Source organism: Polypterus senegalus, chromosome 12 (assembly GCF_016835505.1).
Source record: "Polypterus senegalus isolate Bchr_013 chromosome 12, ASM1683550v1, whole genome shotgun sequence".
Lineage (NCBI taxonomy): Eukaryota > Metazoa > Chordata > Cladistia > Polypteriformes > Polypteridae > Polypterus > Polypterus senegalus.
The window spans coordinates 59,621,783-59,635,914 of NC_053165.1; the positions used below are offsets into that span (position 1 = coordinate 59,621,783).

Genomic DNA, 14,132 nt, shown 5'->3' on the forward strand with positions numbered 1-14,132 from the left:
GAGTTTTAGCCTTGTTGGTTATATTTGAGTTATTTATAGTAACAGACATTAAAGAGTGTCTAATTATGTGCCATATTTGTCTAAAATTACTTCCATTACAGATTTACGTAATGGTTTGTGGGTGTCAGCTAATCAAAATTTACCTTTTAACGTTTCCAAGATTTTATAATATTTATAGTGCTTAGTGTTATATTTTAAAGGGATCCCTTTCTTGTTTGCTTCTTGTTTTAAAAATTCAGTTGTTGATTGTGGAAATGAACTCCAACTGTGTTTTCTATACTGATGGTCTCTTTGGGAGAAGAGTGAGGTGCATTGTGCTTAAGATGCCCAGTCTAGGTGCTCCAGGCAAATGTCCTGACTATTCTATTGAGCTGTTCTTAGTGCCATGTTTTGTGATTTTAAAATCCTTAAACAGACTGTTAAAACTTAATGTGTCCAGTTTATGTGTTCCTTACATAAGATATTCTACTACTATTTTTTGAGAGTTTAGTTAACATGGTTTGCAATGAGGATTCAGCAAGGAGGGTCTACTGGCAGATATTCATAAACATATACAGTAGAATTCAGTCAGATTGTGGTCTCCTTAATAATGTGTTATGGGAATTGTAGATCCTTTATGAAACTGAGTTGTATCTGCAATGCTAAAGATATACAAATCACAGTTACCTTTACAAGAAACATTTTGATGGATATGAACTGAAAATTTAGCAAAACACAGTTTGCTGCAAATACTTTTGTATTTCCTTCAGTGTTGTCTGTTGGACCTAAGCCAAATGTGTTTTGGCTGGGGAAACTAACACCCTTAATATTGTCACCTGCCTGACACAAGGAGCAGTGTTTGCCACTTGAGCTGGATTTTAAACTTCAGATCATCTAAGAAGATGTATCTCTTTCTGTAGTGCTCTGAGCACTTATACCTTTATATTGAAATCATCAAGGCATATGTAGCTTAGTTTTTAATGGCTAATTGTTTATATTCCCTGTAACAAGGAATGTAGAGAAGGGCTAACTTTTCAAAATGGGATCATCTAAATTGTTAATATGACAACATAAGTTCCCTGGATCTAAAGTTCATATGTAATCATAATAACTCAGTTGTCTATTTGTTTAATTCCTCACCTGATACTAATCAGAAGAAATAGCCTTTGAGCAGCTGTCACTTCTGTCTCGTTTCTTGAATGGGCAAACATGCTGTAGTTCGGTTTAACATTTCTTTTAGAAGTCTACATTGGGATGTCATTGGATGACAATGGTAGACATCATTATGAAGCCATTTCAAGTTTTGATTTACAAAATGGATGTCTTATTAAATAATGTTTGGTAAACATACCAAAACATGCATAACACATAGAAAACAAAAATGAAAAATATATTTGCATTTAGTGTTGCAGTGAAATATAACCAAAGGGGTTCCTGGTATCTGTCAATTGGATTAGTCTGTTTGTTTTCTCATTTTCTTTTCAAACTTTAGCCTGAGGGGTTTTGTGTGTGTGTGTGTGTGTGTGTGTGAGAGCAAGCATGTTTGTGTTATATATTTTTTCCCCATGTCATATTCTCTTGTCACATCTAATATGTTAAAAAATGTACTGTGAGAAGCAGTGGCTAAAATCTTTGCCTAGAATTCTGCACTTATCAAATCTATTTATTTTTTTGTTATGATTTCCTGAAATGTGTTTAGCTGTCATTTTTTGTTAAACATATATTTGGAATTGAGAGAAGAAGTTAAACTGAGAGTAACCTCATAGGTAAATGGTCCATTGCCTTATTGAATGTCGGCCTCTAACATAAGCAGGATGTTTTGTTAAAATAATTAACACTGAGTCCAATCTGGGTGCAGTGCTTTGCACCTGACTGTAATCTACCAACTACAAATGTGTTTTCAGGGTATAAAAGTAAATCCCACCAGCCATAAGGTAATTCATAAGCAATCTTGTGCTAATGTAACATAACAGAAAAGTAAAAATATGAAAATCTGCTCTTCATATAGTTTGAAGCTGTGCAGAACAATTAACCACTTATTTTAAGGAAACCATCATTTTAAACTTTTCTTGAGGATTTGTTTTCCTGTATGGTCAACAAATCTGATTTGACCCCTGGGCAACTGTACCCTCAAATTCTGGCTAGGCTTTGCAAAAATGTTTGAACAGAAGAAAGAATAGCTATGGACATCCTTCCTGCTTTTGTGATTCTTCTCAAATCAAGTGGTAAACTTAATAATGTAAATTAGTTTAAGAAGCCGTTTAAATGAATAGTAGATAGACTTTGCGTAACTAACTTAATCTGGAGTCGAGTGTATCATCATCTTTTTTTTTTGTTTTGTTTTTTTTCTTTATTTGTTTATCTGTTTTGCTTTGTCTGAGTGTAAAGGGCTGTTGTTTGTATTTGTACATCATGTTGGGAGCACTACATTTTATGCAATATTTCCATCCACTGATCCACTTTCTAAAACTGCTTATTCCAAGGTAGGTTGAGGGGAAGCAGAGCTTATCCAATCTCTATTAGGTGCAATGTGGAAACCAATACAAGTCCACTTGCTGACGCATTGATGCACTCTTTCACACAGTCACTGTTATAAGATCATTTTAGAGCTGCCAATCAAACTCCTTTCCATATCAACTAACAATAAACAATCGTGCCTCAAAAAAATCTGAGCTTAAAACTGAACTTTGTTACATTCAGCTTTATATAAGATGAAAAGTATACTGGTAATAAAAGCAAAATTAAATATATCAATCTATATCTAATGTATTTATAGCTGTATTACAATATTTACCTTAAACAGATATAACAAATAGAATGGTTTTAGTATAATGAGTTTTCTTTGCCCTGTTACCCTACCCTGGATAAGAAGGTTAGAAAAATGGATGGAGGACGTTTACACTCCATATTTATAAAGATTCATGTGATTTTTAAGGTATTTAGGTTTATGGATCATGTTTGTTACTGATGTTTGACAAATGATTAGAGACCATTGCATTTCATCAGGCTAGTCCAGTTAATCGTGAAGTTATTCCAATATCTCATCCAGTTATTTTTTTTCTCTAAGTTTCAATATAAGGAAATACAATTACAGAGTCTAATTTAATGTAAATGTATAATTTTGTTTGAGCATCATGGTATAAGTTATCAATAATAACGTTACATTATTCTTATGTTCTACTTTTCAGAAGCAACTAAAAGATTACTTTTCAAGTCAATTTATTTTCAACAAACAATTTGTTTTCTCCCACATTCGAAAAGCATGCTAGTTAAAGTATTTATTAACTCTTTATTGTCATGTGTAGTCAAGGGTGATGTACAAGTGTGATAAGAGTTTGTCTCATGTCGAATCAGTGCTGAACCAATGGTTGGTTTCTGTGTTGCATACAAAGCTGTCCGTATACGCTCTGGCACTGTGCACCCTAAATGGAATTAAGCAGAAGGACTAGATGGAGAGCAATGTATTATTTTTATGTACACTTGCCTAGTCCTGAATAAGTTGTTCCTCTTGTTCCTTTTTGTTGTTTAAATGTCTTTTAATGTCTTGTTGCATGAGAGATTTGTTGCAAAGTTGTTCTCCTCATGTTTCAAAGATCAGTGGTAACAGGCCTCGATTCTCCAGCCAAAACAAGTTCCATGGAAAAGAGGTTGCAGCTTAAAAGCAAAGAATTACAAGATACACAAGACAAATGCCACAAGGTACACTGAAATAACACTTTTTTTTAAGTTTCTGAAGGTCATTGTTTCATCACAGTACATAAATCGGCATATTAAATCAAATGTGTTTTTCTGGCATTTTACTTTTTTTTTTCTATTGCTGTACATTTGAAATGTTTTGTTGCTCATCTTTTTATACCTTTCATAGTAGGAAAAGATGTATGGTATTTTGCTCCATTTACTCTAGCTTGATGTTTAGTTTATAATTTTATTCCCTGTAGTTTTTTGATTTCAGTAAGTTAAGTTTGAGATTGCCTTCAGTGAACAATTGCTGCTTTTTGCATTTATGGTCTATGTTCATCTTGCTGATGAATCTTGTTCAGTTTACGTTTACATTTTCCATTAACAATGATGAAATGTCACACTTTTGAATTTTTCTAAAAATGGTTTATTAGTGTAGCTGTAAGTCCTCTGGATTGTGTTTTACTTTTGTGTTATGAGTCACCAGCATTCTTGCTACTAAGTGCAGGATAACAATTTTTGCTAATTTTAGATGGAACAGGAAATCTCCCGATTTCAGCGCAAGCTGACTGAACTGGAGTCGGTTCTTAAAGAAAAGGACGTTGAGCTCAAAGCCTCTGAAACTCAGCGTACGATCCTTGAGCAAGATTTGGCCACTTACATCACAGAGTGCAGTGTGAGTTGAATGTGGAGTGTTCTACTGTTAGTATGTGTTGCATGCATAATTGGGCTTTTTCTCCTTTTTTAAGGGAATTTAGAGTTTCAACTAAAGTATGTAAGAGTTTAAAATGTAGATAAACAGTTTTGTTTTGGCAGCATCTTTTTCTAGCAAGAATTTGTCAAAATAATTTCAGCAACAGCTACCTTAAGATGTCTGAACATCTGATGTACATAATTTTATGTTCTCTGTCATATTTATACTGATAAAATACATTTTCAAAACTGCATAACTAATTGAGCATTGCTAGATATATTGTGGAAGCATTATTGATGATGTAAATGGTGAGTTTCATGCATTCATTACATACAAAGTTGCAGTTGCTTATTACGTGCTATAAGGTTCACTTTTGGTATTCTGTTTTTGAGATTCTAGTTTAAAAATAGCAGTTCCTCAGAGACTGCTTGTCACCACATGAAATCTGATTTTTAACTTGACATGTGCATTTTCTAGTCATTATTGCATTTTATTCTTATTATTAATTAACCTCACCTCAAATAAACTAATAAGTATTATGTATATGTCTCATCTCGTACAACTGTTTTGCTCGAAAAGGGTCAAATTGTCTTTCATTATTAAATACTAGGCATCTCTCCATGTATGATCGATTTTCCTTCTTTTCTGTATGAGAATGGAAATGTTTATTTTTATGGTCTTTTTACATTATTAATTATTAGTTTTTTCTGTATGGCTGGGTGAACGTTTGGGTATATTACAATGTGTCTGTCAAAACTAGATAAACATGCTTGCTTTTGAAGTTGGAACTGTTGAGTTGTTGCTTTTTTGTTTTACTGAGGCTAATTGAAGAAGCATGTTTAATTAATTGAAAAATGAAGCAATGATGAAATACATTTTAGCTATATTGAATGGTTTATTTATGCAAACTCAGGAGCCCACTTTGAACCTGGTATTGTGTTAGGTATTAGTAAGTCATTTCAAACTGCATGTCAGTGAATTGTTCAATAAAATATCTCTCTGAAGGGAAAATCACTAAAGAACAGTCATCCTGGAACCACACGACTACAACTGCATGCCAAAAAATCCCACACTCAACCCTTTACTGGTGCTAATTTTAACACTGAAAACAAAGTGAAACAATATACCAGCTTTCAATTTAAAATCACAAATATTGGCTTAACCTCTCTGCAGAATGGGGGTCACACCATCAGCACACATGCCAAAAGAGGATTATAGCATGAAGGGAAAGATTAAGAACTACTGTTACAGACAAATCAGGCCAAGGTCACACTGGAGTTTTCCCATATTAATAACACATTATGGTAATAATGTGATTCGGAGTTAGGCAGCAGGATTCTAAATTTAGCAAAGGACTGACTTGGGCATTGGCAGTTCTTAATCCTTTTGATACCGTTTTATTATAGAGCCTCAAGCGAAGCCTGGAGCAGGCCCGTATGGAGGTGTCTCAAGAAGATGACAAAGCTCTTCAGTTGCTGCATGACATAAGAGAGCAGAGCAATAAACTACAGGAAATCAAAGAACAGGTAAGCTGTCACAGCTAATGATTCCTTTAAAAACCAGAGCAATTTAAATGCACCCTGTTATCTATCTACTTGCTGTTCAAGTCTTTTTACAAGTATATAGTTAATGACAATTTATAAACACTTGGCATGGAAATATATTACAGATCTTCCAGGAGCCATACAGAACATTTTATGGAGCTGAGCCGTTTTGAGCACCATAGAGGAAATCCTCAGGTGTCTTGATGGCATGTGAAGGGGAAGCTGGGTTTTATACTTTGGTTGCAAAGTGTAATCCTGGATGAGTTATTCCTAAATCATATAATGCATCTGTGAATCCACAGTTAAATCAGTATGTGTAAAGATAATCTCTCTCTGTACCGTAAAGATTTAAAAGTGTTCTAAAAAATGTATTAAAAATATCAAAAAATGAAGCCATGAGGCCTAGTGACTAAGATTCCGAAATATAAACGGCAAGGTTGTTGGTTTAACTCCATCATTCACTTACTGCCTGACACTGGAAAAATTAAACTTTCAGGATTTCAAATGCTAAAATGGATAATGGATTGAGCTGCACATTTGAGAATTACAAATATGTTTTCTGAAAGCGTCAAATCAATATGTGCAAAATGTATGCAAATTTACTGTTGTTTTCTACTATTATTTTAGAGTATATTTTTAATGAGTACATTGGTGAAAGACTGAATGCCTATCTATAACACATTTCAGTGAATTACTCAAAAAATAATGTTTATACACATGACTGAAATGTATGAAACCAGATACCAGAGCAATTGAAAGTAGCATAATGAAGACTTTCAATGATTATTTTAGAATCTATTTGATTAATTAATGATTGGAATTTATACAATAGTTGTATAGAGATTTTTCACTTACCTCATTTAAGATCAGCTTTTAAGCTGAGTTTTCACTAAAATTTTAGAAAATGTCTGAGGCCCAGTTTTGCAAAGTAATAATAACCCATTCAGCAGACAGAAACCCTCCTATGGTAGGTCATAAGCATATTTAGGAATATCCTAAATATTTCAATATTTTTATCAGCATTATAAAGAGACTTTTTCTTTGGCAACATCAGTACCTCCTACTTCATTTTTGAACCAGGGTTTTATTATTGCATTCTTATTTGGATTGAAGTAGTATAGTAAATGTGTCTTTATTTGTTTCTTGTCCGAGATCTGATTTCATCTTGTTGATAAGTCATCCACTGCTGCATGCTGAGCTTTATTCATCCATGTAAATTCTGAACTTAATTTTTTTCCCAGCAGCAGGAAAGCTATTTTATTAATGAATACAAATTTACATAATTTTACTGCCTGCAAATACAAATAGATTATTGCCCTGTAGTAATGTAGACACATGACATCATTATATTCCTATATCTCTGTTTAGTCTGAAATGTAAATAATTAGCAGGTATTAAAACATTGGTCCAAAGTAAAAGAAAATAATTGCACCCCAATACTGCAAATAGATTTGCATGTCTCTGGAGAATTCTGAGCTGGTGTGTTTTTTTTTTGTTTTGTTTTGTTTATTTGTGCACATCTCTAATGATCTTCAGTGCTAAGCGTGGCATTTGTAAGAAGTATTGTTTTTAACAGATTTTTTAATTTTGAGAAGGTCAACTCGTGAATAGATTTGGTATTATAATAAGAAAAAGACAAAACTGTATGATGATCTTTTACCATGTTTATTGCCCTTTTCTGCAAAAAAAAAAAAAAAAAAAATCAGAATATCTATCTTGATCAACCTTGTAATGCTAGACTGATAAACATTTTACACTTCATTTATTACTAGCTATTGACTGGTTAATGACGTTGCTGTCAATGCAGTTGTAACAATTCTCTGCATTTGACATAAGTATGCATCACGGTGCTCTGTGAAGTGCATTTCCATAGCAGCGATTGTGCTTGTTGCCATCACAACAAGGGGGGATTGCAGTGTGTGTGTGTGTGTGTGGAGGGGGGTTACTGCTTCTGTAGAAACGAGGGATGGCATCAAGTGTGCTGCATTTTCCTTTCTGAAAAATGCTGGTATTTTGCTTTATTCCACACCCCCATGCCTATCTTCCTTTTAAAATGTTTGGTGGAATTGCTGTTGCTGTAAACCGTCCATACATACAATGTTTTAAGTATTGTGGTATTTATTTGTTTATTTAACAATAATAAAAATATGAGCTTTTTTATTTTAGAGATATCTGCTGCTTTATAATGTCAAGTTTTAACAAAGATTAAAAAAAATTACAAGCATTATCTGAAGGCTGTTACAGCCATTTATTTTGCTGCCACATATTGTCTGATAATTACTTTCTAAAATTTAGTTTTATTTAAATATATGTTTTGGTTAGGTTTCTGTCTGAAATCTAGTCACATTTAATAATTTTGTTTATTATGCCCATTTCTGAATTTTTACAAAAGGTTAAAGGTAAATTTGTTATAATTCATCCTAACTGAATTTTGAATATCATATACTAGTTGCTCATTAGATTTCTACAACTATATAAAGTATCTCTTTATTATTCTTTCCAGTTGCCAGCTTCTATATATAAAGGGGTATCATAGTGACCTGTATTTGGACAAAAATGAGTACATATTTGATTGCTGTCCCTTCCGATATGTCATTGCTATATGTATAACATAACGAGAGTTTTATTTTCTTAACTCTTTTATATCTGACAATATCTTTCGTGCATTCAGGTTACTGTAGTTTCCATAAAATCTGCATTGCCATTAGACGCATGATTGTTTACTGGCTGCACATTTTTTAATGAGCTTCAAAATTATGCCAGGCGTTTTTATTTATTTTATTCACATTTTTAAAGGAGTATCAGGCTCAGCTTGAAGAAATGAGAGTTGCTATCCGCCAGCTAGAAGAAGATCTCTCTGCTGCACGCCGGCGCAGTGATTTGTATGAGTCAGAGCTAAAGGAATCACGAATCACGGCAGAGGAACTGAAAAGAAAGGCAGTGGACTACCAGCTGAAAATGCAAAAGGTCTGTTGTAAGTTTCTAACACAGACATATCTCTTGGTGCTAAAAATACATAATACTGGCATGGTGAAAATGGTGCAAAATGAAATTTGTGAGAATACTCAAAAGCATTCAAATAAGAAAAATGCAGGTTAAAAAAGTCAGACTATTTGAATAACATGCAGATAACTGTCATCTGCTAAACAGAAGGAAACAAGAACATTTATGGCAAATATTATACTGTAGGTATAGCTTCACAGATCATTTTTACATGGTATGTTTCCCTGAGCCTTAATAACATATTTATTGTATGAAGTTGTTGCCTTAAAAGCTTTGGTATCTTGTCTTGTTTAGGCAAAGGAGCAGGGAAAGGCAGAAGTAGAAGAGCTTTGCTTAAAGTTGGAGAAGGTATGTATAGCACACTCACATTTCATTTGAAGATGGAATCATTTCACAATGACTGAACTAGAACTGTTATAAATATCTTTTTTTTTGTCCTTGCTTTTAAGACAAATGCAGAACAACAAGTTAAAATTCAAGAACTTCAGGAAAAGCTTGCAAAGGTACATTTTATGTGTTCTGTTATGTTGGATTAAAGAGGTTTTGTTTGATCAAATCTAAGCTGGATATTTTGAAATAAACCCTGCAAAATGGATGCAGTTTTGTGAAAAATGTACAGTACTCTATCTAGATGTTCATGTGAGACCTTGTGTTATAGAATCCCCCCACCCCACTTGTATACACGCAGTGATTAAGTTTGCATGTGTGTAAACATTTAGGCTCTACTTTTGGGAAATTAGTATAAAACCATTCCTAAAGATATAGCATTCCATGGAACATTAGTCAGAGATGTACTGTATTCCTGAGATGGAGAAGAATTGGCACAACAGTAAATCTTACCAAGTGTGGTGTTTCTACCAGTTTATTACAACAACAATGATTAAAATATACAGAATGTCAGGAGAAACTGTAAAACAGTAATTCTAAGAAGAACTGAGTTGCGTTTACTTCAGGATAAAATTTTATTAAAGAAGTTTATGAATTAGTTTTTCATACACAGGTAATGCACATTGGGTGCCTTTTGTATATGACTGGTAATGTATGATGTTAAAGGTATGCAGAATTTCAAAAATAGTTTAATATTCTTTAAAACAACTACTTTTAATCAGTTAATAGGGGCATTTTTACAAATCTATACAAGAAATATATTGCTTTAGATATCAATATTTCTATGCAAAAATAATGTGTTTGTTTTTGTATGTTCATCTTATATTCAAAGCACAAAAAATATACTAGCTTGGCACATACATGCCAAAGACCAATTTGGAACATACTGTATATTATTCGTATTTATTATTATAAGGTTTGAAATATATACAATGTATATTATATACACTGTTTAAAATAAGATGTACAGTGCAACAATGTCTGATTTAACAATATAATGTCATTACATATGGGTTGAATTCATTGTCTAAAGCCCTGAGCAGAAAAGGCTATGTGGGAACATAATCTTGATCTTCAAAATCGCAAAGCATGTCCATTTTGTCTTTTTTTTTTTTTTAATATATCTCTATGAGAAATTGGGGAAAATAACCTACTAGGTAACCAAATAAGCTTAGTAAACTGAAACACTTCCTGTAGTGTTTTTTTTTATTTATTATTTTTCAGTTTTCTTTTCCAGAAAATCAGAAATTAATCTATAAGATTTGTGTACAGTATGTGCCCTTCCGGCTGCATTAGTGCCATAAGTCCCTCCTAATCTCAGGCTATAAGTGTTCTAATTTGTGATGTCATATTAACATTTGACCTGTTAGTATATGAGCATGTATACTGTATGTATGTAATTTGTTAGTACATTATATTTGCTCCTATTAACCATTCTTTGGTCCTTTCAGGGACTTTGGCAGCCATAACACACAATATGTTTATACTGTAGATATAAAAACTGACTTTTGGTAATCCAATAACTGTGTAAATGGCAAGCATTTTACAAGCAATCTGTAATGAGCTGGTAATGTTCAGTAATATAAATCAATTCAATTATAAGGTAAGGGTATGCACTTTAGCAATAAGTTCATCTAGCAGGATTAGCTCATTTTTAATATATTTTGATTTCAGTCTTATATGACTAATCTCTTTTGGAGGTTTATTGTAAGTGCAAGCGATATATAGGTTCAACTAGAGTGAAAGGAGATGCTTTCACTGTTATTAAGAAATAAGTCTTTTTTATGGAAGAAACAAAAATTGTTAGTTGTCTTGGTCTTGCATATATTCAGTTTTCTGTCTCTTTAACTTTAACCTCAAGGCAGTGAAAGCGAGTTCAGAGGCAACAGAACTCCTTCAGAACATCAGACAGGCAAAAGAGCGTGTGGAGCGTGAGTTGGAGAGGCTGCAAAACCGTGAAGATTCCAGTGACAGTTTAAAGAAAAAATTGCGTGAAACCGAGGTAATCACAGGATCAATATAGAACAACAAAATGATGGAATTCTTAAAAAGACTGAAAACACTCATTCTTGAAATAAGAAGCAAATGTCTGATGTGGTGCCTGAAGAAATATGTAATGTATAACTCAACATGATTTGCATGCTAAAGTCTCTTAGTGAAGTCATATTGCTAGCGTATGCTAAAATAATGTACTATACAGTACACTGTTTAAATTGACTTGCTTTTTTGTACAATTTAGGTATCTTCCTTAAATAAATATGAAACAATAAACAAACCATCTAGTCATTTATGGCATTTAGTTCATTTTTACCTCCTAAAAGTTGCTTGTTACTACAAGTATACTGTTTGTTGGCTCGACCTCTGCAGGTCTTAACTTATTTTTGAATTGTAGCTTCATGCTGTCCAAATGAAAGACTGTATTAACAGCTGCACTTGGTTGTTGATAGCTGAAAATAATGTTAACTGGTTTAGCTTATTGTGATCCTTTTGTTGTACTGAGAGATATTTGTTCTTTGTTTTTGTACTAAAACATCAAAAATGCACAAAAGAACACTTTCATTGAAAGTTGCTTATATTAAAAATTTCATATCTGCAATTTTACTGCTTTTATTGTACAGTACTTATTAATTTTATGTTCAACTTTCCTAAAATTTCAGGATGGGAGAAGATCTTTGGAAAATCAAGTAAAGAGACTAGAGATGGTGGAGCGGCGTGAAAACAAACTGAAAGAGGATATCCAGACTAAATCTCAGCAGATACAGCAGATGGCAGATAAAATTCTGGTAAGAGATTCTTCTCCATGATGACACTGCACACTAGGCACACACACTAACCATCTACAGTATCTGACTGTCTGTCTGTCTGTCTGTCTGTCTGTCTGTCTGTCTATCTCTCTCACATATACACTTAAAAGGTAATAAGTTATTGACATGACATTTTGGTTAACACATGTTTCTTTGCTTTCTGCCATTGAAACTACCTTTAACCTTTACCACTAACATAACATTAAATAAGTAATGTGTGTGCATACTTAATCTTATAATTAAATGGCAAGATACTCATTTGTTAATTTTTTTTTGTTGTATAGCATATTTGTATTCTCAGGGCAACAGGATGGCAGAGCAGTTAATGCTGCTGCTCCACAAATTTTAGCTTCCTAGGTTTCGTTTCTAATATTATAGGGTTTGAATTTTTTCTCTGTGTCTGTGGGGAATGTTTTGTCCCTATTACCCAATGGTTAGTAGGCATTTCCAAACTTGTCCAGAGTGGGCTATGCAGTGGACTGATTCCTACAGGACTGGTTCCTGTATTACACCAAGTGCTACTGGGAAAGCCTATGGCCCCTTCACAATGACCATGAATGAGCCTGAGCAGGTTTAACAGTATTATGAATGTTAAGTTATATTTTAGAGGCAGAGGATATATAATAATAAAACTAAAGTAATTTAAGATTGTAATATGTTTATTTTCTCATTCTTTAAAAGGAACTGGAGGACAGTCTTCGAGATGCACAGGCCACAGCACAACGGGTGGAAGCCCACCTAGTCCAAAAAGAGAAGCTGTATGAAGACAAAATTAAAGTGGGTTCTATCCAATCACAAATGTGCACATTATATCATTGAAGTGCTAATGAAGTGAATAAATACTACGTTATTATTTTGGCCATCTTACTGAGTAGCCTTTGTTAGACTTAGTCAATAACTTCTGATGCTGACTAAAACGCAACATATTCAGGAAAATATTTAATTGGATTATCAGAAGTTGTCACCATTAAGAAATAGACATACAGTATTCCATAATTTTGCTACTACAAAATGAAATTTCAGTTCTCTTGTTTATGAAGTACACTATACTATTACAGTAGTATTATTTACAGTGGGAGAAGAGTACTTTGAAATAACATAACTGGGATTTTTCAGTCAGCATTTTGGTACCTATATGGTTTTTTTGTCTGACATCTGTCCTGAGGTCCAAATGCTCAGTATTAAAAAAAACAAATGCATCAGACAGATGTCTGTCCTCTTTTTGATCGGCAGTATGTTTGACTGCCTATTTACTGTGCCATGCCTTGTGCGGTTTATAATGGTAGTGCCCTGTCACATTTTTGTGCTCATGAAATAATTTTGCACTTCCATTTTCCACACGTTCCTCCATTTTCTGACTGGAGAGTAGGGCATGTTTATCCACATCTTGTTTTCTTTTCTTTTAACAGCATTTTCTATCGTGGAACTTGATGAAATTACACAGTGTATTGTGTGCATTTCATACTAATTTTCAAATTTGCTAAATTATATTCCACATCCAAGCTATAGTTTTGAGGTTTTCCCTATTTCTAATATATTGGTAGCATTTTTAAATCTGGTTCAACCTTACAGTTGTGCTTTAACTCTTGAAGTTTAAGAGAACACATTGTGTATTACTAAAATTTTGCATCACTAAAAACGTTAAATCTAAATTTATGTACTGCTTCATTTATACTAATATAAAAGAAAGTATTTGATTTCTGAAACCAGGTAGAAAAATATAATAGGCAAATATGAGAGGGATCAAAATCTGCCATCTCATCGTGCTGCGTTACTTGTTATATTACTCTTTTTTCCAGTTCTTGCCCTACACATTTTTTCCATAACTGTCTTTGAAGGCAGGAAAAAAGATTAGAATGTCAATCAAGTTTTACTAATCTTTTAACACCTATGGCAGCAAAAAATTGTTAGGAGACTAGACTTTCCGGTTTCTTTGGGGATTTAATTTTGTAGATACCGTAAAACACTGAGGATTTCCACAGATTCTATTGATGTCGAATGTATTCCAGTCACTGTGCCAGCCCCTCCAATACCAATAGTTAT

General features: G+C 33.3%; 1 protein-coding gene across 6 annotated transcripts in view; it reads left to right on the forward strand.

Moving 5' to 3' along the window:
- cita (citron rho-interacting serine/threonine kinase a) overlaps positions 1 to 14,132 on the forward strand; it is a 56,098-nt gene that overhangs the window by 19,432 nt on the left and 22,534 nt on the right. For all 6 annotated transcript variants that reach the window (XM_039771636.1, XM_039771637.1, XM_039771638.1 and 3 more), the window contains exons 11-19: positions 3,573 to 3,678; positions 4,190 to 4,333; positions 5,758 to 5,877; positions 8,692 to 8,862; positions 9,193 to 9,246; positions 9,348 to 9,401; positions 11,147 to 11,287; positions 11,943 to 12,068; positions 12,771 to 12,866. In XM_039771636.1, coding sequence (XP_039627570.1) covers positions 3,573 to 3,678; positions 4,190 to 4,333; positions 5,758 to 5,877; positions 8,692 to 8,862; positions 9,193 to 9,246; positions 9,348 to 9,401; positions 11,147 to 11,287; positions 11,943 to 12,068; positions 12,771 to 12,866 — 1,012 coding nt within the window. The remainder of the gene's footprint in view (positions 1 to 3,572; positions 3,679 to 4,189; positions 4,334 to 5,757; positions 5,878 to 8,691; positions 8,863 to 9,192; positions 9,247 to 9,347; positions 9,402 to 11,146; positions 11,288 to 11,942; positions 12,069 to 12,770; positions 12,867 to 14,132) is intronic.